The sequence below is a fragment of the Aulonocara sp. 'chitande type north' Nkhata Bay genome, linkage group LG12 (genome assembly GCF_057382095.1).
Source record: "Aulonocara sp. 'chitande type north' Nkhata Bay isolate Kocher_YH1m ecotype deep benthic linkage group LG12, A_spYH_male_GT1.1, whole genome shotgun sequence".
Taxonomy (NCBI): Eukaryota; Metazoa; Chordata; class Actinopteri; order Cichliformes; family Cichlidae; genus Aulonocara; species Aulonocara sp. 'chitande type north' Nkhata Bay.
The window spans coordinates 20,878,491-20,899,752 of record NC_141355.1 but is presented as its reverse complement, the minus strand read 5'-3'; the positions used below and the strand labels follow the sequence as shown (position 1 = coordinate 20,899,752).

Genomic DNA, 21,262 nt, shown 5'->3' with positions numbered 1-21,262 from the left:
CATCACTTAGTTTCTGCTTCTTTTTGAGAGAGCAATTTTAACATGTGCAGAATCTGATTGCAGGTTGAGTGTGTGATGCACACAAATGACACAGAAACCAAAAACAGCAGCATGAGTTACACTGATACAGCATTCACAGAAACCCCAAACAGCTGTCTCTGCTGATCTAAAGAGATGTCTGCTCTGAGAAGAGGAGCAGTTCTGAAGAGCACATACAGCACCTATTGATCACTCAGGGTGAGTGAGTTTATTCTACCTTAAAGGGAAACTGTAGGCCTCGCCTTTAATATGAGCAAATATTTGGAAGAATCCACCATTTAGCAGACAGCAGCGATTTCTCATTTTCAGCCATTCTTTGTTATTGTAACATTAATGTCATCAGCTCAGTGACACCCATAGATGTGTGACACTTAAGTGCTCTATAGCAGATGCGCTACATTTGTAATGAAACACGCAAAAGTCTCTGTGTGCTTTGCATCACGTCTCACACGTTTGGGGTGGGGTGGTGGGGGTGGGGGTTCTCCAGCATAGGAATTACATGCGTCACAGCCCCTCCATCCACTGGCTGCATGTTTTATAGATGAGGATAATGCAACAGAGATGACAGGATTCTGCTGTGAAAGGCACTTTCTGTAGCGCATGTCAAAATGTAAGTGCACATGAAATATAAGCAGCAGGCCAGATCTGAGGTTTATCAGCAGTTATTGCAGTAACTCAAAACAGTCTGGCCTGAAAGCACGAGTATCTGTTACTTGAAACCAAAAATCTTGTAACAGCCAAACTAAGATATATTGCTTGGAATATGACCTCCAAATAACAGGTCACCTGCAGTCTGTCTCCTGCTTTTGCTTCTCAGAATTAACATAATCCTCTCTCCTGTGCTGTCATAGGTGAATTAATCAGTCACATTTTTCAATATAGCTGAAAGCTTGATGACTGCCACTGCAAAGGCTTTTGATAGAAGAGCACAAAGGATGTTGCCATGTAGCGGCCTTGTCCTTGAAGCGATGGATGGACAGACAGCAGCAGAGTGAGACAGATACAGAGATGGAAAATAGCAGAATCGATGCAGAGGAAAACGTCAGAAAAAAGTGAAACGTGTCCCAGAGGAATGATATCTTGCATTTGCAGGTGCACTGAGTTTAGGCTGTGGAGTTTCCCTTGTTTCAGAGGGGTATATTTAGACATTTCAGTGATTTGAGACTATCAGAGAACAGAAGAGCTGCAAGGCTGTGTTGGAAGGCAGACAACGAAGAACACAGTCGTCAGGGAACAAGTGGATGCACTGAAGGAGGGATGACAGGGTGTGACTGGAACTGGGGGACAAAACAGGGAGTCACCTTGGGAATGACATCCAGAAAAATGGTAGTCCGAAGTCTAACGGATGAATCAGCTGTAATTCAATTAAGGTTTAGATAGTGTTTCCTTACATTAGACTTCTGTGTGTTTGAGTATGTGTGCATGCATGTTTATACATGTAACTGAGGCTGATGCTTTTTTTTTTCAGAACTACACAGCAGTCATGCAGATAATAAAAAATAGCTTTGTAACTGTGGAAATTTACTGACCATAGAGAAGTAGCTCACAGCTTGATCATGGCTCTGCCAGACCCAGAGATTGAACTTTCTAGAAAGCATCTAAACTTGACTCCGTTACAGCACCACCTGCTGGTCAGTCAGCAGAATGCCGGTGTCATCCCCACATGTGTCCACAGGGGGCAGCAGAGCCCCGCTGCCACTCAGCCTGTAACGTTTTGTTTCCTGTGTTGCTCGCTTCTCTTTCACAAACGAGGGAAAGTTCAAACGAAACCACTCCAGCTTTTTCACCAAACACCGATGTGATGTGTGGTTAAAATGTATCAGCCGCCCTCTTTACTCGAGAAGTGGAGTCAGGAGAACAACGAGTTGGTAAATAAGTGTAAGGTGGGTAAGGCCGGTTAGCAGGTCTACATTTAATCACAGCTCTGCGATTAATTAGCAATACTAACATCAAATAAAACTGTAACTGCGAATAGATTAGATGACCAAAAATCTCATAGTTTAATTCATGTGCTAAAATGTAAAACAGAGCCAGTTTTTCTCCTGACAGACTGAAGTCCTTCTGTGCTGTCTTTTTCTTCAATGATTGTATATTAGCCTCCCTACCGTAACATAATACAGAAATAGAAGAGGTTTGCGTATGTATTAAGGTGTTATACAATTATGTAAAATACTCTACCTGGAGAACAAGTCATGAAGTCTTCTTTATGATATTGTTTTGGATTATTATTGGAGATGTAGAACAGCGTTAAGTTACACAAAGCCACTTATACCAAACATAAGAAAGGAGTAGGGGGTATCCCTCATGATGGTAGTTTGCAATGTGAAGTGCTCTCAAAAATACTCTCATGAAGGTATCTGACATAAATTTATCCAACACTGTGGTACATCCTGATCATGGTGTCATTTTGCTTTCACTTGATTGTTTCAGCAGCAGGAGGCAGCTGGAGGTGCTGTGAGCCGAGACCACAGGCAGTCCAGCCTGAGGTGGTGTTCCTCTGAATTTCACAAACTTTTGAGGAAAATCCAAGGTACTATGTGATATATTTGTCACATTTTATTTTTCAAATCATCACAAATGTTAATATTAGACACAGATAATTTGAGTAAATACAAAAAGCATTTTTTAAATGTAAATGATTAGTTCATTTATTAAGAGCTATTCAATAAAAAAAGCTATCCAAACCTACCCACCTCGGAAAGCTGAGAATAGGTTCACTAGCCACACCCAGGTCTGATTACTGCCAGACCAGCTGAATCAAGAAATCTCTTAAATTAAAACAGTCTGACAAAGTGAAAAGTTCTCAAAAAGCAACACATCATGCCACGACCCAAAGAACCACCCGAGAAACAAATTCACTGACATCCTTCAGTCCGGAAAGGGCTACAAAGAAATTTCCTACGGCTTTAGGATTCCAGTGAACCACAGTAAGAGCCATCATACACAAATGGAGAAAAACTTGGAACAGTGGGGAAACTTCTCAGGAGTGACCAGGAGGCCAAAATTACTCCAAGAGTGCAGCGACGACTCATCCAGGAGGTCAGAAAATACCCCAGAACAACATTAAAGAACTGCAGACTTCATACGTCAGTTAAGGTCAGAGTTGATGATTCAATAATAAGAAAGAGACTGGGCAACAATGGCATCCATAGGAGAGTTCAAGGAGAAAACCACTGCTCAAACACAAAGACTTCTCGATCCCCAAGACAGGAGAATATTTTGTAGGCTGATGAAATGAAAGGTTGAACTTTTTGAAGGTTTAATAAAAAAAAATTCTGATTTACTCAGTTTATCTTTGTCTAATATTGAAATTAGTTTAATGATCTGAAACATGCAAGTGTGACAAATATATATTTAAAAAAGGAAGTCATGACACCGTATAATTTACCTCAATGCAGCTTTCTTTCTCTTCTGCAGGTATTCCTCCTCATGTAGATCACTCGCAGCTGGAGTTGGCAGTGGTGTATAATACGTGTGTATGCTTTACTGCTCAGTCTCAATTTTCAGAAGCTGAGCTGCTCCTCAAAGAAGCCACTGAGCGAGGTAGGCCTCTATGTGAAAAAATGGCCATATATGATACGATTCAGGAACTAATGCCACAAATCCAAGTTTTTGTAAGTTCAGAGATTCTCAAGTGTGAATTTTACAGCCTGCCATTCTTCTTTACAGTGTTACAGGTGACAGGAAATAACGCTGATACTTCTGATCCGCTTGTGCTGTGGAGAGCAGGGCTTAAATCAGCGGGAAACACAGCTTTGCATCCTCATGTTTTGTACCTCCTCTGTCTGCAGTGGGCACTATGGCTGGCCAAATGCCAGCTAGAAAATATAGGGGAATTACAGGTAAGATGATTTTTAGGTTATGTCCACGCCTTTCTACTTTCTTTTTAGTTTTAAACAAACTATAGGATCTATGCATTGATTAGCCACATGAGATGCCTGTTTAACTGCTTTATATGGGAAAAATCACTGTGCTGATTTTGACTTGTTCTTTGTCACCTGACACAGAGTTGGTAGAAACTATTTTCCCACAGTTATTTGTTGGATTCATGCTATCCCAGTGTTTTCTGTCACTGCATGTAATACAAACTACATTGATGATACTCCACAGTGTATAAGCATTTAAAGACCTGTGTGCAGTCCCCATCTGTCGAGTGGAGATGGAAGTTTGATCTTGGATTTGTTTTTGTTCTTGTTTAAAATGATTCAGTTATTGTATTTTTTCATGTCATGCAGGAGCAGATGTCTTCTCTTTGTGAGATAGTATGTGATGGAGTTGGGGATTGCAGTCCAAGCGAGGCAAAAGGAAGGTTGTCAAAGAGTCCTCTGTTGGTGATGGAACCGAAAAGGCTTACCGAATTATTACAGATCTGCACTTCCATTGCTCAAGGTTGGCTACATTCATGCTTTTTAGCAATGTATTTTTGAGGCTCAGTTATAGTTGTTTCTGCTCATGCTACCATAATTAATAAGGCATAAGTCATAGTGTAGATTTCTCCTCTCTGCTTTGCAAATTAACATTTCACCTCGGTGATCCCTTGTCAGCAAACTATTATTACATGCTTCCAAAATCAGTATTTGTGACATGTTTAAAGGTTTGTGTGTTGCTAACAGAGACGGGCAGTTACTGTAATCCGATTACTTTTTTCAAGTAACGAGTAAAGTATGGGATTACTATTGCAAAAACGGTAACTAGATTACCGTTACTTTCCCGTAGGAATGCTGCGTTACTGCGTTACTAAAACCGTGATTTTTTTTTTTTGCGAGAGTGTCTCATGACAGTGACATAAGCGAGTGCGACGTTCGTGGCAGCAGCTGTGTGCAGATCAACAATGGATCATATATCGAGTACGGGAGAGAGTATGAGCGTGCAGCGTTTAAAGCGTGGAAGTACTGACCTTACTTTGAGTTTGATTCCATAAAAAGTGACAAAAACATTAGTGTCCGTTGTGCGTGGGAAGAAAACTTCTTTTTACAGCGAAAAAAAACCCTAAACTTCCAAGCAAGCACCGAGTGCGCTATGACGTAATGTGAAACTCACAGAGAAACTCGCGGATTCTTCCACTGACCGCTGCGGCACACCTGCACCAGGGTAAACCTCCGCCTCCTGCTTTACAGGTGAAAATAGAGCAAAAGGACCGCTAGTCTTTGACTTTATTTATTTTCTGCTGTGTTTTACTTGCATCTATTTGAAAGACTGAGTGTAAACACACAAAAAAAATTATTTTATGTGCTGGAATGTGCACAAAATAGGTTTAAATATTAAACAAATTTCTTCCAGTCAGAGAATGTTGCATTTAATTAAATTTTTGCTTGATGCATAAAGTTAAAAGATTAAAACTAATAAAACAAGTTTTAAAAAGGGACTTTTCCATTTGATTACATTTTGTATGATGGATTATGTAGAAAAAGTAGAATTGGGCTGAAAGATCTATCGCTTTATCACCTATTCAGGTTGTAAATCGTGTTTTTAAAAAGTAACTAAGTAATTAATTACTTTTGAAAATAAGTAATCAGTAAAGTAACGGGATTACTTTTTTGGGGAAGTAATCAGTAATTAGTTACTGATTACTTTTTTCAAGTAACTTGACCAACACTGGTTGCTAATGTGTCTTTTTACACTAGCGACAGCTATGAACACTGATGATGGTGAAATATGACTGTGATGTATTCATAGACTTCCTCTGTGTGACTCCACATGTTTAAAAAAGGTGCAGAAAAGCTGAATGAGGGTCGGAGTTCAGAAGCGTTGTCTGATCTACAGGCGGCTTCTGCCCTGCCAGCTACCAGGGCTCTAGTGGCATATACACACCTTCTTTCAGGCTCCTGCCTCGCTCATATGGTATACACATGCACTGTAATCATATAAACAAAAGAGCAGCCTTTAAGCAGTTGTCTTAAGTTAATGTTTGTCTTTCCGATTGTCTCTAGAACCGCCCACAGATGGCACTGCAGTGTTACAAGAGGGCACTCGAGACAGACTCCCGTTGTGTGTGTGCTCTGTACCGAAGCATGCTCATCTATAGACAGCTGGGAAACACACAGGCTGAGATACAGGCTCTTCGCCTACTGCACTCAGTGAGTGATGCACATACACTCTCCACATAAAGGCCATACATGCAGACGAGAGAAAGGATGCCGGTAATCCCTGCATGTACATATATTTTTAAGTTAGAAGCCTCACAGATGAAGATAAAGAAGTTTATTTTGATCACTGACATATTTTCAGTTAAATTCAGGCCTGCATCAAACATCAGACCTATCTTTTCCCACAGACTTTGATGTTGCCCCCTGCTACAGAGCCCGTTCTGGGAGGTATCCAACCCCTCTCTCCGTCCTTACTCCTCAGTAGCCAATCACTAAGCAGGCTGCTTTCAGTCCCGTCTGCCCTAAGTGTCCTTTACAGCCTTGCCCTCAAATGTGTGCTCAGTGGCAGGTAAGAAGAGCAGCAGGGATGCTTGCTGACCTCTACTCCAAAACAGAAAATGCCAATAGAGAGGAGGACAAAAGTATACTTGTATTAACAGTGGAGTGTTGCTGATGTTTCTGCAGGGTTACTGAGGGTGTTGAACATTATCTGGATCTGCTGGCTGCTCTTCACTCAGAGGATCAACATGCAGTAAGAGTGAAAATAATAACAAACAAAATCACAATTCAATTCTCCTTAATGGGTTCAATGACATGTATTTGTTTGCCTCAGGTTGATGCTGAGGTTTCTGTCCTACCCAGGATGCCGGAGCTTTACCTGGAGGCTGGCACTGCCTTGCTCTTTACCCGGCGTCCTGCAGATTGTATGGCGTTCTGCAATGAAGTCATCAGCACGACACTGGAGCTGGTACCAGAGAAAGTGGTGTTGGAAGAGCCAGAGGAAGGAATTGGAGGAGACGCGAGGGGTCTGAGTGTGGAGGGTGAAGATAAAGTGGCGATGCTCCTCTGGGCTGCAGCTGCCTACCTCGTCCAGGGTCACTGCCACGCTCACTTGAAGGACTGGAAACAAGCTGTGACTCATTACACGAGGTGTGAGAGATGAAAGTAATTTTACTTGTTTCAGTGTAATTCAGTTATTAAAACAAAACAAAACACTGCATTCTGTATTACAGGTGCATCAACCTGCTGGTGAAGGTGCACTTAAAAAACAGAGGTGAATACCTTAATGAGTTTATAAATACTTGGGAGACTTTTGCCTTTTTTTCTGTCTTTCTGTTATTTTCTGTATTTTATGGTCGATTACAGATTTCCAACCACAGATCCCTGCTGCAGATGTGAATGTTAAGCATGGGAAAGATCTCTGCACCCTGCAAAGAATGAAGGGGCTTTCACTAGCATGGAGGGGTATCAGCTTCACCCAGATGGACCAGCTGAGAGAGGCGCTGAGGGACCTCCAGCTCAGCCTGCAGGCCTTCCCAGGTATACACGCCACAGCTGTAACTTAATCCTGTGAATAGCAGAAGTTGAAGCTATTTCTGACATTTGATATATCAGCAGTACTCTGTCATTGTAGCTAGCTGGTCATACAAAGAGAAAATAATATAAGTCATAGACTCCTAATCTTATACATCAGTGTATTTAATACTTTTTTTCTTATATGTAACATTTATCACATTGTTCTTCACTATTGGCCCACACTCAGTGACAAATAGGGGACACAAGACAAGTTGTATTGCTCATCATTGTTTTATTTACCATAAAGAAAACTAATAAACATGAGGTATGAGGAGTCAGAAGTATCAGTCATTACATGGATGCACGGATGAGCATTACATGTATGTGCTGATGTTGGCATCGGTGTGAAAGAGGAAACAAAAACAAAATCTGGAGGTGTCATTCCTAGGAGCTCAGGCCTGCTTAAACCATGTGGAATATGCTACACATGTGTAAACCAGTTATCCCAATGACCCTCTCCACTACTGTCCTCTGCAGGAGGAAACCCTGCAGAGACAAAAAGGGGAGGGGCCATAACACTGTAGACCACAGGATTGTATTGAGTGTGGATTTGATTTACATGGTATTGTGCTATAACACGTTGTTGTGCTGTATGTGTTGTCTCAGATTATACAGGAGCTGGGCTGTGGTGCGGTGAGGTGCTATGGAGGCTTGGCAGGAAGCACGAGGCAGCAGCTTGCTGGGAAAAGACCTGGAGCCTCACGACTCAGACCTCAGTGGAGTAAGGCTTTCATTCTTGTATTGTTAAATGCCGTCGCTACATTTGAAGTTTATAATGTTAACTGCTGTACGTCATACTGTAGAAGATATTTGATCCTATGGTGACTGGAACTCCGGGACACAGTTGGGGAGCATGATAAGGTCAAGGTTAGAGGTCAAGTTTTCTGAATATCTTGTGAACACAACAGCTCGAAAAGGATGTCACCTAGGTTTTTTGTTTTTTTTTCTTAAAACTGGGTCATTGATGTTTTTATCCAGGAAGGATGTCATACTGGCCTCTCATACTGATATCTTAGCTGCATCTACTGACAGGCACTCACACCTTGGAATTTGGCAAGTTTTATACAATTCATGCATTTTTATTTTTATTTTGCAGGTTTCTCAATACCACAGTATAATATGTAGCTATACCAGTGCCACTGTTTCAGTCTTTTGATAAAGTCACATTCAAAGCTTTTCCTCAATTTGCATTCAGTGAATTTTCATAATGTTAATAACCCTTCTGCTGTCAGATTGCTGTAACCACATAGATTTCCAGGCTAGGGCACAACTCGATAGCAGAATCATTTCAACATTAATTTCAATAGATGTGGACATCTTTTAACTCCTATTCACAGCAATATTTATAAAGCATTAGATGTGCTTTATATATCCCATAAGTTGGGAAATTCCTGAGTTACAACAGCCTTCAGTATTTCAAGAAAATCTGAATAATGCATTAAGGTAGAAATGATAGAAAGTTAAATAAAGATAAAGAGAAAAAAAGAAACTCGGTAGGTAAAAATATAACTCGAAAGAAATTTAAATAGTACAAATGTAAAATGCTTATTATAACAATAATAACAATACAACATCACACAATTGCACCACACAATAATAAAATGGCTCAAAATCAATAAAATAAAATGAACCAGTAATGGTGTAAATGTAGTAAGTACATCAAATGTCAGACAGTGTAAAATATGGTGGACGGTTAGATCAGCTAGTCAGATGTATTGTGATCTGGAGATACTGGGTGAGCTTTAAAGATTTCCTTTATCTGTGTTTATGGCGAGGACCTACATTAGCCTGTTTGGATAAGGTTTTCAGCTGCATGTCCTGTAAATTCTGCAGGGGTGGTCAGGATTATCCGTGGTGGATCACAGTTTGTTCAATAACCTTCTCTACAGCACAGTTTCAGATGTGTCCAAAATACTGCTGTGCCATTTTTTTGTTGCTAGTATACACAAAAAAATGTTACCAGGTAATATAAGGTCAAATGTGTATTAAAGAGTTAGCCTTAACATTGCCATCGCTAGTCCTCTGTGGTTCAGTCAATTTCTCTCGCTATGTGCAAATGTTTTCCGGCTGTTTGTATATTCCTTCCACTCTCATGAAAGCAATTTCTCTCAAATGCCTTGAGGAGATTTCTTCAACTTAGACACAAACGTTTAGTTAGGGTCAAGGACGAGCTAAATAAATCAGGAATTTGTGCTGTAGCTACACGGTGCAGTTTCTCAATAAATTGCACAGGGATTGACACTCCTTCAGGTGTTGGTCTGTAGCTTATTGCTAAAAAAAGTTGGAGACAAATAAAGTGGCTTAGAAAGCTTAAAGATGAATTAAAATTAAGTGATTACATCTTATGGCTTAATAGAGCATGAATGAAACAGCAACTTCATTGTTGTTGGTTGACAGTCAGTCACAAGGTGACAATTTGTTTGTTCTCGCTCTTGTTGTTTTTTGTTGGAAATTGCATGTAAATAAGAACAAGCACTCAAAAGGGATTTGAGATAATTTCTAATTACACACACAAAGTGGAGTTTGATTTAGCTGGATTGCCAAGCAGGAGTTTAACATACTTGGCCCGACCAGGATGTTATTCCAGTGGTTATCAGAGGTCAGCACTGTCACCTCACAAAATACAAGCTGACAGTTTGCAGGCTCTCTCTCTGGGTATTCTGGCTTCCTCCCACAGACACACATGTTATGTTAATTTGTGATGAAACTACGTGGAAGGTTGTCTGACCTCACCAGGGTCTTCCCTGCCTCTTTCCCTAGGATTGATAGTTTAATCACTTCTCTATATGCAGATACATTAGCTATGCAATGATGACTCTAATCTTTGTCTGTGTTGCAGAAAACTGCCTTTGTACCTACAGGATCCTCAGTCTGGCCCTTTGTTGGACTCTGTGGAGTTGCGCTTTAGAATACAGGAACTTGGCCTTACCTAATCAGACTGGAGACAAAAGAAGAATTACTTGTGACTTAATGAGCTGGATCGATTTTGCTATGGGTTTCATTTCACACGCCATACAAACATGGACCTACAGGGACAATAAAATAAAGCTTACTGTAAGCATTTGAAACTAAGGATGGGCACAGTGTATGTGTATTGTATGCATGAAATGATGGAAGATTAGGGCATGCATTGTTTGGAGTTGCTGAACTGCCTTTAAGAAAGAAAAGTCTGGTGAGGTGATCTAGCCAATAAAGTTCTCTCTACATCAGCAAACCTTTAATATGCTGTACATGCACTGTCAGCTGAATTTTCAAAAACGGTTAAGCAAAAAAAACTACGAGCTACACTGCAGTCCCCCCTCCACACACCATACAGGGAAAAGTATCTGTCATGCCAGTTCCTCCAGTATAATACTCAGCTTAGTTACCATACCACACTCTAGCTGACAACGGTTCCATCAGCATCTCCATTAAGATAAACTGGACATTGATCATTACATGATGGACTGCCTTGATAAATGATGTATACCATATATCAGACTGTGTGATGGCTGGTGTTAAAAAAGTTTGGAATGAGGTGTTGTGGATGGGTTAGCCGACAATCCATTAAGGGAACATAATTTACTTAGGATGTCTTTGATCAAATTTCAAGCTACAAAAATGTATTGCTATCTAACATCTTGTCTCATTTTTTTTTTAATTGAATAAATGAAGTATATCCTGTTGTTTTTCTTGGAAAAAATGCATTATTTACCTTGAAAGTGTGTGTATACATGTGTTATCTGTCTTCCATAAATTTAATCTTACACATTTGCTGTTACCAACAGAAAGAGTCAATTTCATATTTTGGTGATTATTCTATATCAACGCGGTGAAAGTTAATTGGGTGGCTGAATTCAGTCGAAGGACCAATAAGAAGAAAAACCTTCGTCCAAAAGACTCGGTAACAACAAACTCCAATTTTTTGATTGGTTGATGGGTTTGACAGACAACCGCTAGCCAATCAGAATGAAGGATGCATCCAGTTCATGGTATAAGTGTAAAGAAAGCACGGAAACCGCTGCTCTTTCGCGTGAAATCACAGAGAAGGTTGAGCAGAGAACCGGTTAAGCTTCTTAAACATTTAGCTAGAATTTATTTATTAATTGTAATCCAGGTTGGACGACCATGGCTTCGGGAGGGGAGTGAGTATAATTATCATAGTGTATTCAGACAATGTTTATTTCGAAAAAAAGACCAACCAACAAATCCCTTTTAATTACCTAATGTAAGTTAAAATACGTTAGTTTATTAAAGTTAGCTGGAATGCTAATACATTGCTAACAGGGTAGCTAATGGGGTCAGTCACTTCATCCTCCGCACTTTTGTCCGTTGGTTAACGTAACAGTGTAGTTCTCACAATTGTACAATTCCCTATGATTGTTGACATTTGTCTAACTGTTGTCATTCAGGCCGTTGTCGTTGACCGGTTAACGGTGCTGAGCGTTAGCCAGCTGTGTGACAAAGCGCAGTCATCGCTGTCGTGTTTGAATGCTAACATTAGCTTAGCAGCACTGGCAAGGCCACAGCCATCCACCATCACACATCATACCGACACAGTGGCCTACCCACCGGTGAATGGCCCGTTTTTAGATTGGTTATCAGATTTTCATTACAGCGAATATAAATGAGCTCAGTAAATGGCATAAACCCATGTTACCTGTTAAAGGCTTTAGTAAAGAAAACGCTAGGCAGCTAAATGGCTATCTTTAAAGCTATAGCTGCACAGTACAAACAAGCTAGCAGGCTAACAGTGTTGGACACTCATTTCAAATGCCTCTCAGTTTAGTTGGATTCTATTTGCCGTTAGCTGAACAGTAATGAAATAATACATGTAAGCAATATGTACCCCACGATTACGTTGGTAGCTAACGTCTGAAAACTCACGCTACATTTGTAGCATGAGTGCTTAGGGAGGACCTAGCTAACAAAGTTTTTCTAATTCTTTTGCTGTGTCATCTGGGCTCGCTTACTCGCCAGTGTGTTAGCGCAAAAGCTACGGTTAGCGTGCTAACAACATGAAAGAGAAACCATATAAACTGTCCCGGACTTTTACAGAATCATATTGGTGATATTATACCCATATATTTTATTTTAATATTTTGAATGTACGAATGATGGCGTGAATTATCCGTATGTAGCACTGAATCACAATCGGCGAGTTGTGTAAACGACCTGTTTGCACTGAATACCTCAAAGTTGGTCATAAGTGCTTAATTACAAGAGTTAATGTAGAAACATGGGCATGGAATATAAAATGGGGGTTTCTGCCACATCCTGTAAATTACATTTATAATACTTATTTCTGTGGGTCATTATAAAAGTCTACAAACAATACACTGACGTACACAACTTAAGCATTTGCAGTAACAACACAAGGTACCAAAATTTTATTGTACAAGAACTCCCATTTGAGTACTAGACATGCCAGTGTGGTTTTTACAGTGTTGCACAAGCAACTTTTGAAGGAGTTCACATTATTGACTCCATTATTAAAGTTTCTTTCAAAACAGGGTAGAAAAAAGTGCTTTGCATTTCCCCAAAGACAAAGCCAGAAACTGTTACAAGTTTCACAGTGTGCACAGTAATTTTTGAGCCAGTTTCATCAACTTTATTAATGATGTTACTACACTTAAAATTGACTTGTTCTATGACATGGTAATGATAACATTTGACTGTTTTTATTTACTAGTTTTCCTTTTCTATTTATTGTAATGTATATAATATGCGTGGGCTTGAAAAAAAAATTGCCAGGCAGAGCGTCGTTAACATTTCAATTGATTATCTCAGAAAAAAATCAAGATTTTGAGATGGTAACCTCAAATTTTGACTTGGTCAGCACTTTTTTTTTTCCTTCAGTGGTGGAAACTACACATGAGACCTTAAAGGTACTGAAATATTGTGTTTGACCTTTTTATTTTGCGTTCCTCATAGATCCAAAAATGATGATCTTGCAACTGCAATTCTGAAACAGAAGAACAGACCCAACAGACTGATTGTTGATGAATCCATCAATGAAGACAACAGCGTGGTCTCCCTCTCTCAGGTAAATAGTTGGAATGGTTTATCGCTTTATTAACAAGTTCAAGACTTTGATTTGTCATGAAAGGTAGTAACACTGATATTCACAAAATAATGGTTTAATGTGTTTAAAGACCAAAATGGATGAGCTGCAGCTCTTCCGTGGAGACACAGTGCTGATGAAAGGAAAGAAGAGGCGCGAGACTGTGTGTATTGTGCTGTCTGATGACACCTGTTCTGACGAAAAAGTTCGCATGAACAGGGTGGTCCGCAACAATCTGAGGGTCCGCCTGGGTGACGTCATCAGGTATGTAAAAGCACACAACTTTATAAAAAAAAATTTAACAACTTTTGAAAAATTTGTGTTTTTAAGGCTATTATCTCCCTCAGCATTCAGCCATGTCCTGATGTGAAGTATGGAAAGAGGATTCATGTTCTTCCAATAGATGACACAGTAGAAGGAATTACTGGCAACCTGTTTGAGGTCTACCTGAAGCCATATTTCTTGGAGGCTTACAGGCCAATCCGCAAAGGTGAGTACCAGTTTCTTTTGTCAGACCAGAGGTTTTATTTGCATATTTTATCTCTTTCAGGGTACACCAGCTTACCACTCTATTGAAACTGTATGTTTTCAACTTTTACCTTGTCAAGGTGACATTTTCCTGGTCAGAGGAGGAATGCGTGCTGTGGAGTTCAAGGTGGTAGAGACTGACCCATCCCCTTACTGCATCGTTGCTCCTGATACTGTCATTCACTGTGAGGGAGAGCCAATTCGGAGAGAGGTAGGTAGCAGCAACTGTGTGTGGTTTAACTTGTACCGAAAAGAAATGGAAAAAATCAACTGCACAAAAATGTGAACAGCTTGTGTTTGAACATGCAGGATGAGGAAGAGTCCCTGAATGAAGTGGGCTACGATGACATTGGAGGAGTAAGGAAGCAGTTGGCTCAGATCAAAGAGATGGTGGAACTGCCACTCAGGCACCCAGCCCTGTTTAAGGCCATAGGAGTCAAGGTGAGACTGCTGGGGCTATTTCTTTCTTTCTTTTTTTTAAGTTAACTTAAAAAAATGTAAATTGAAAATCCGGTTTAGCTTTCTTCTAGAATTGTAAAGTAAGAATTTTAACTGTATTTTTGGAAAAAAATGAGGCCAATTTTCCCACTCAGCTAAACAATTTATACAGCCTAGAGATCCTAATCTGTTCCAGTAAAAGTATACCTGTGCAGGAATGACCTGTGGAAAATGACACGGACTTTTAGAGTATTCTTCATCTGTGTGTATGTGTGTTGTTGTTTTTTTTTCTGTTTGTTTGTTTTATTTTTTGTTCTTTTTTTTGGGCTGCTGTGCTATGCTTATCATATCTAGTATGCATTTCTAGTATTTCATCAAAGTATAGTAAGAGTGCTTTCTATATTTTGTTTGAGTTTCAGTTTGTTTCATGTAATGGTTGACGAGAGGTTCAAAGTTCAAAGAGATTCAGTCTGCCGCCTTTATATCAGTCATAAAATACTTTCAATTTAAGAGAAAAAAAATCTTGTCTTAAATTTGATTTCATTCCTCACCCCCCTTATTTACAGCCACCGCGTGGAATTCTGCTTTACGGACCCCCTGGAACTGGAAAAACTTTGATTGCCAGAGCTGTGGCCAATGAAACGGGAGCTTTCTTCTTTCTGATTAATGGTGTGAACGTTAATTTATTTCTTCTATACCTACGTAATCCTAGTTAGGACTGTTTGATGCTGGAGTGGATTTAGATAGGGTTTGCTGTTTTTGTTTTTTAATGTCTGTGATTGATTTAAATGAGTATTTATGAGAGTCCTATCGGTAGCTGATACTATGGGTGGGGTTGCTTTTCAAACTGTTTGCCCGTGTCTTAGGCCCTGAGATCATGAGTAAGCTGGCTGGAGAAAGTGAGAGTAACCTGAGAAAGGCCTTTGAGGAAGCTGAAAAGAATGCTCCTGCCATCATCTTTATCGATGAGCTTGATGCAATTGCTCCAAAGAGAGAAAAGGTAAGCAAGATCATGGAACTGAATAGGTGGCTAAATACACACACACACACACACACACACACACACACACACACACACACACACACACACACACACACACAGTCAGTTTTATTATGTGACTCTTGTGAAATAAATGCAAAAGTTTATAGACCTTGGAAATGAAAACAAAATGTTTAGCAATTATTTATGTATTTATTGAAGTTTATTTTTTACTGTGTTAAAAATCTAGCAGCTGCGACCTGAACCAAAACTCTGTCGTATTGATGACTACCTGATTAAGTACTCTAATTCAGTCAGCACTCTAATTTCTACATGGGATTTAAAATGTCCTGTTTTGGTTTTTTTTTTAAATAGACTCATGGAGAGGTGGAGAGGCGCATTGTTTCTCAGCTTCTGACTCTTATGGATGGCCTGAAACAGAGAGCTCATGTCATTGTCATGGCTGCCACCAACAGACCCAACAGCATTGATCCGGCTCTCAGGAGATTTGGTAAACTGTATTTAAAGCATATCTTTAATTTACTTTATGGGCCAAAACCTAAAGAAACATCCACTTTGTGTGTGTCTGTTTGTCATAAAATGTTAAGTCAGCAACACACCAGCAATTTAATTTATAACATCTCACCATTTCACTACAAATTTGTGTGAAGAGTAATTTTAAACAATATTTAGGCTTAAATTTAAGACTTTAATCATTTATTTATGTATTTATTTTTGCATAATATTCAGCAGTGTCAGAATATGTTCGTTACAGCTTCTCTTCAGGCAAATTAAAATATAATTTTTCAAGTTAAATCATTACTTGAACAGATTCGTGCACATGAAGTTGTTAGATTTTTAGATAACATGAAGAGTACTGTTTGAATGCCTCCTAAAACCTTGTCGTTGCAGTTTTAAAACTGCTGGTGTGTTGATTTTGTGGGGTCTGCAGTTTAATTGTGGGTCACTTTCTCACAACTCTGCACTTCAGTTTGTCAAAGCTGTCAGAAACATCCTAACAAAGGCTTTTCAAAGAGTTAGACATGGATGTTTTCTGAACATTCAAATATGAATGCTGTTAAATGGAATGATTTATGCTGGTCTTCATACTAAAATACTTCTGTAACATCAGCAGATAGTGTTGTACTTCTCTGTTAGCGAGGCGCTAAACATGGGGTGTAAATGTTTTATTTATTTATTTATTTTAACAATGTTCAGTGAACTATGATGGGGGGATGCATCAGCTGCAATATGTGCTCAACAGGAAGTTAAGATGGGTTGTTACTGTGCAAACACATCAGTCATGAATTCCCACACCATGTTTCCACATTCCTGAAACATGGTGTATGCACCAATGCAAAAAACAATTTTTCTTGTTTGTATTTAAATAAACAGCTAGTTTTACTTTTGAGTTTACTCTTGGACTTTAATAATCTTATTCATGTAACGGTTTCTCATTAAAACTAATACTTGGGTTTAATCTTTGTCACTTTCAGGGCGTTTTGACAGGGAAGTTGACATTGGTATCCCTGATGCTACTGGAAGGTTGGAGATTCTCCAGATTCACACCAAGAACATGAAGCTGGCTGATGATGTTGACTTGGAACAGGTTTGTACACATAACTCCTTTCTTGTAATTGGTGTGGTTTAAAGATACAACACACGGATTCCTTGAACGATGGGTATAGCCATATGGTTATTATTGCCTGAGACTAAGAAGTAAAATTGTACTACATGTTTTAAGTAATTATATGTAACTATTGTTAATCTGCTGTTATACTATCTAATGAAGAGCTACTTTCACATTACTCAGTTCCCAAGCTAACCTTAGTGACTGTACTTGGCCTGGCATTCAGTGTATTATAATTGTTCCTTGTGACACAGTCATCCATTATCAAGTAGCTGAGTTGCATAAAGCTACAGATGGAGGTCTTTGTCACATGTAAGGCACATTGCTTGGAAACCTAGGGAAGAATTCCTAAGTGTTGAGCTCTCTGTTTCCAATTTTAGGTAGCCAATGAGACTCACGGGCATGTGGGTGCAGATCTGGCAGCTCTGTGCTCTGAGGCTGCTCTGCAGGCCATTAGGAAGAAGATGGACCTGATTGACCTGGAGGATGAGACCATTGATGCTGAAGTCATGAACTCTCTTGCTGTCACCATGGATGACTTCAAGGTAAGCAATCTGATACTCCTTCGTTAACTGGGGTTACTGTTACATACAGGGTTGCTGTCATGGTAGGGACAGTACTATGTATCTGAGTCTGGAGTTGGATTGATGCAAATTTCATTAGGGGCTATGCCAGGTTCTGTGTTCAAGAAAGTGCATGTCTGATGTCTTCAGCAGTTCCGGCCTAAGATGGTATTCACATAGCCAGTAGTTGCCTTTTGGCGTCAATACTAACACGATCAACTCTGTTATCCAGTGGGCTCTGAGCCAGAGCAACCCATCAGCCCTGAGAGAGACTGTTGTTGAGGTTCCCAACATTACCTGGGAGGATATTGGTGGTCTGGATGATGTCAAGAGGGAGCTGCAAGAGTTGGTGCAGGTATGAGCCTCATTTAGAAATGTCTGAAACAACTGATACATTGTAAACTGAAGGCTTAGTGTTGTCTCTAACTGTTTCCCCCCTTACTTGTACTTAATTTAGTACCCAGTGGAGCACCCAGACAAGTTCCTCAAGTTTGGCATGACCCCATCCAAGGGTGTGCTATTCTATGGTCCCCCTGGATGTGGTAAGACTCTGTTGGCCAAAGCCATTGCCAACGAGTGCCAGGCAAACTTCATATCTATCAAAGGACCTGAGCTGCTCACTATGTGGTTTGGAGAGTCTGAGGCTAATGTCAGAGAGATCTTCGACAAGGTGAGACTTTGTAGGATATCTGTCGTTGCATTTGGATGTCAGAGAATTTGAATGTTGTTAAATCAGAGTTGTCACATTTAACAGTTTGGTGCTGGATAGGACAGATTTCTTTGTATATTTGATGTGTGTGCTCATCTTCTACATGTAGGCTCGTCAAGCAGCCCCATGCGTTCTCTTCTTTGATGAGCTGGACTCCATAGCCAAGGCCCGTGGTGGCAACGTGGGAGATGGCGGTGGAGCCGCAGACCGCGTCATCAACCAGATCCTGACTGAGATGGATGGAATGTCAAGCAAGAAAAACGTCTTTATCATTGGAGCCACAAACAGACCAGACATCATCGACCCTGCCATCCTGAGACCTGGCCGTCTGGATCAGCTCATCTACATCCCCCTGCCTGACGAGAAGAGCAGGGTCAGCATCCTGAAGGCCAACCTCCGCAAGAGTCCCATCAGCAAGGTGACAAAGCTGCTACTTACTCACACAACTGACATACCCACTTAACTCTTGTGTTGTTTTTTTGTTTGTTTTTTTTCTTGGTGTAGTTACTGTAGCATACAAACAGTTGATGCTGAATTCCTGTAAAATGTTGTCATTTTGTTAAAAATTTAAAATTTGCTTCTAATTACTTCAGGATTGTTTATTAGAACAATGATAGATGTTAAGAAATGGTCTTACAAGCAATTTAGAACATTAATAGAAATGTCCCCTTTGAGGTTTCATCAGGAGTGGCATCTGGTGTAAAAACTGCCAAATGAAACCTCAGCAGAGATGCCCAATATGATGGCCCTCTTGTGACAAGGGGAGCAGCCAAAAGTAGCTAACAAAAAATGTGACTTACTAATTGTAACTGAATAGAAGTTAAAATTTGACATTGTCTCCGTTTGATAGGATGTGGACTTGGACTTCCTGGCTAAGATGACCAACGGCTTCTCTGGAGCTGATCTCACAGAGATCTGCCAGCGGGCGTGTAAACTGGCCATCAGGGAGAGCATTGAAAACGAGATCCGCAGAGAGAGGGAGAGGCAGACCAACCCATCAGCTATGGTCAGCACTTGTTTTATCTCCGTGTTCACTTTTTCATATCAGGATGAGCATCTTCAAACTATTGCAATGCTGCTGCCTCTGATCTCTCATGTATAAAATGTTGATTTCATAGGAGGTAGAAGAGGATGATCCTGTACCGGAGATCAGGAAGGACCACTTTGAAGAGGCAATGCGATTTGCTCGCCGCTCCGTCAGTGACAATGACATTCGCAAATACGAGATGTTCGCTCAGACACTGCAGCAGAGCCGTGGCTTTGGCAGCTTCAGGTACTTTCATTTCATACTAAATTTTGAAAGTCATGTAGTTTTAAGTTTTGCAGAAAAGAACCATTAATGTGGATGCTATTCCTTCTAAGTTCTCATTGATTGTACTGTAATAAGAGCTGGGCGATAGAACAATATGTATTGCGAAATAACTTTTTCTCGATAGAAAAATGAAACTAGAGATTGTCGAAAGGAAAGGCCAGAGAAATTCCGTAGTGTGGAGGTATTTCGGCTATTTGAAGTCTGACCAAAAAACAGAGTAACACGCACTGTAAATTGCGCCAAAAGCATGTTCCCACAAAGTCTGGAAATACAACAAACCTTTTTTATCAACTGAAGCAGTGTCACCCACTAGAGCACGCTCAATCTCTGACTGAAAGCGCTAATTCGTCATCGAAAACAACCAGGGGAATCCCTGCGAAGCAGCAACAGTCAATTAAGTCTGCTTTCTCCAGCGTCTTACCATATGACAAAAAAGCTGAGAGACATAACGAATGCCACAGCTTACTGTCTTGCTAAAGACATGCTACCAATAAACACGGTCGAAAATGAAGGATTCAAGCAGCTAATTAAGGTAATGGATCCTTGTTACCAACTCCGTTGACATAAACATTTATCTCAGACAGCACTTCCAAAGCAATATTATATAAGTTAGTCAATTTTGTCTCTTCTTCTGTAAAATAAACTAAGATTAATTTTTAGAATTAATATTTTGTTTCTAAGTGACAATTTAGTAGTCTGTTTTGTTTGTTCTATTTTGAAACTTAAATGCTTTAGTGGCTCATATCATGATATGAAAAAATCTTATATCGCCCAGCTCTAACTGTAATATGACTATTTTGAATAGAGTAGATTCTTTAATACACTCAAAAGCTGAAACCAGCTGTGTATTTAAAGGATATCTGGAGAAGTTTCCTCTGAATGTAAGAATAAAGAATAAATAAAAATGTTTCCTTTCAGGTTTCCCTCCAGTGCTGCAGGCGGCAGTGGTCCAAGCCATGGTTCTGGTGGAACTGGCACCGGTCCAGTGTTCAATGAAGATAATGATGATGACCTGTATGGATAAACATACACTGCCCCACAGTGGTCAGTACTGGGATCACACCTGTACAAATCTCACCAGATTCCACATTTTTAGGACTTTGTGCTTCTTTCATGTGTTCCTTTTTTTTCTTTTGTATGGTTTGTTTTTTTTCCCCTCTTTTTTTCTTTTTTCTTTTTTTTCCCCCCTTGGAGAAAGCATGTAGCTGCTTGGTTTGCCCTGGCTTTGATGTGGGTGGGGTAAGGGGATGTTGGAATTGGAAGGTGGAAAAACTGACTGTGGATTTCTTTTTCCTGGGGTGGGGGGTGATGTTTGAGTGGCCTCATTCTCAGTATATCACAACCAACATGAATGACTATAGTGATGGAATTCTATGCTAGAAAGAAAAGAGAAAAAAAACACAAACATATTGCTAATGACTTCCTTTTTTTGTTTTGTTTTTTTAAATAAACAGTAGCATATAATGTATTACAAATTTGTCAAGGTTATGTTGTTGGAAAATAAAATCTCACGAAACAGAACTGTTGTCAGTTTCTATTAAGCTTTTTTATTGCTTGTATATTAGGCATTACAAAATTA

At 39.8% G+C, this 21,262-nt stretch overlaps 2 protein-coding genes across 3 annotated transcripts; both read left to right on the top strand.

The window, feature by feature from the left end:
• Window positions 1-1,725: 1,725 nt before the first annotated feature.
• Window positions 1,726-11,342, top strand: fancg (FA complementation group G). 2 transcript variants are annotated; one of them, XM_086314178.1, is made up of 14 exons: window positions 1,727-1,922; window positions 2,470-2,569; window positions 3,457-3,582; window positions 3,709-3,881; window positions 4,275-4,428; window positions 5,750-5,880; window positions 5,970-6,116; window positions 6,314-6,474; window positions 6,591-6,657; window positions 6,739-7,055; window positions 7,139-7,179; window positions 7,272-7,445; window positions 8,088-8,202; window positions 10,321-11,342. In XM_086314178.1, the coding sequence occupies exons 1-14, from the start codon at window positions 1,854-1,856 to the stop codon at window positions 10,412-10,414; spliced, it is 1,869 nt and encodes a 622-aa protein (XP_086170304.1). In that variant the 5' UTR covers window positions 1,727-1,853; the 3' UTR covers window positions 10,415-11,342. The 2 variants fall into 2 exon arrangements, with proteins under 2 accessions (XP_086170303.1, XP_086170304.1); XM_086314177.1 differs by having other exon boundaries at window positions 1,726-1,922; window positions 2,473-2,569; window positions 6,591-7,055.
• Window positions 11,343-11,446: 104 nt separating this feature from the next.
• Window positions 11,447-21,204, top strand: vcp (valosin containing protein). Its single transcript, XM_086314176.1, has 17 exons — window positions 11,447-11,605; window positions 13,395-13,506; window positions 13,616-13,788; window positions 13,872-14,014; window positions 14,133-14,263; window positions 14,362-14,493; window positions 15,057-15,159; window positions 15,357-15,490; window positions 15,845-15,980; window positions 16,966-17,078; window positions 17,480-17,644; window positions 17,895-18,017; window positions 18,120-18,332; window positions 18,481-18,789; window positions 19,222-19,377; window positions 19,490-19,644; window positions 20,602-21,204. The coding sequence occupies exons 1-17, from the start codon at window positions 11,589-11,591 to the stop codon at window positions 20,705-20,707; spliced, it is 2,421 nt and encodes an 806-aa protein (XP_086170302.1). The 5' UTR covers window positions 11,447-11,588; the 3' UTR covers window positions 20,708-21,204.
• Window positions 21,205-21,262: the final 58 nt, after the last annotated feature.

Coding starts and splice junctions, on each gene's coding strand:
- fancg (XM_086314177.1), top strand. CDS start 1,854: ATGTATCAGCCGCCCTCTTTACTCGAGAAGTGGAGTCAGGAGAACAAC. Junction 7,180..7,271: donor GGTGCACTTAAAAAACAGAG/GTGAATACCTTA, acceptor GGTCGATTACAG/ATTTCCAACCACAGATCCCT. Junction 7,446..8,087: donor CAGCCTGCAGGCCTTCCCAG/GTATACACGCCA, acceptor GTGTTGTCTCAG/ATTATACAGGAGCTGGGCTG.
- vcp (XM_086314176.1), top strand. Junction 15,160..15,356: donor TTTCTTCTTTCTGATTAATG/GTGTGAACGTTA, acceptor CCCGTGTCTTAG/GCCCTGAGATCATGAGTAAG. Junction 15,491..15,844: donor TTGCTCCAAAGAGAGAAAAG/GTAAGCAAGATC, acceptor TTTTTTAAATAG/ACTCATGGAGAGGTGGAGAG.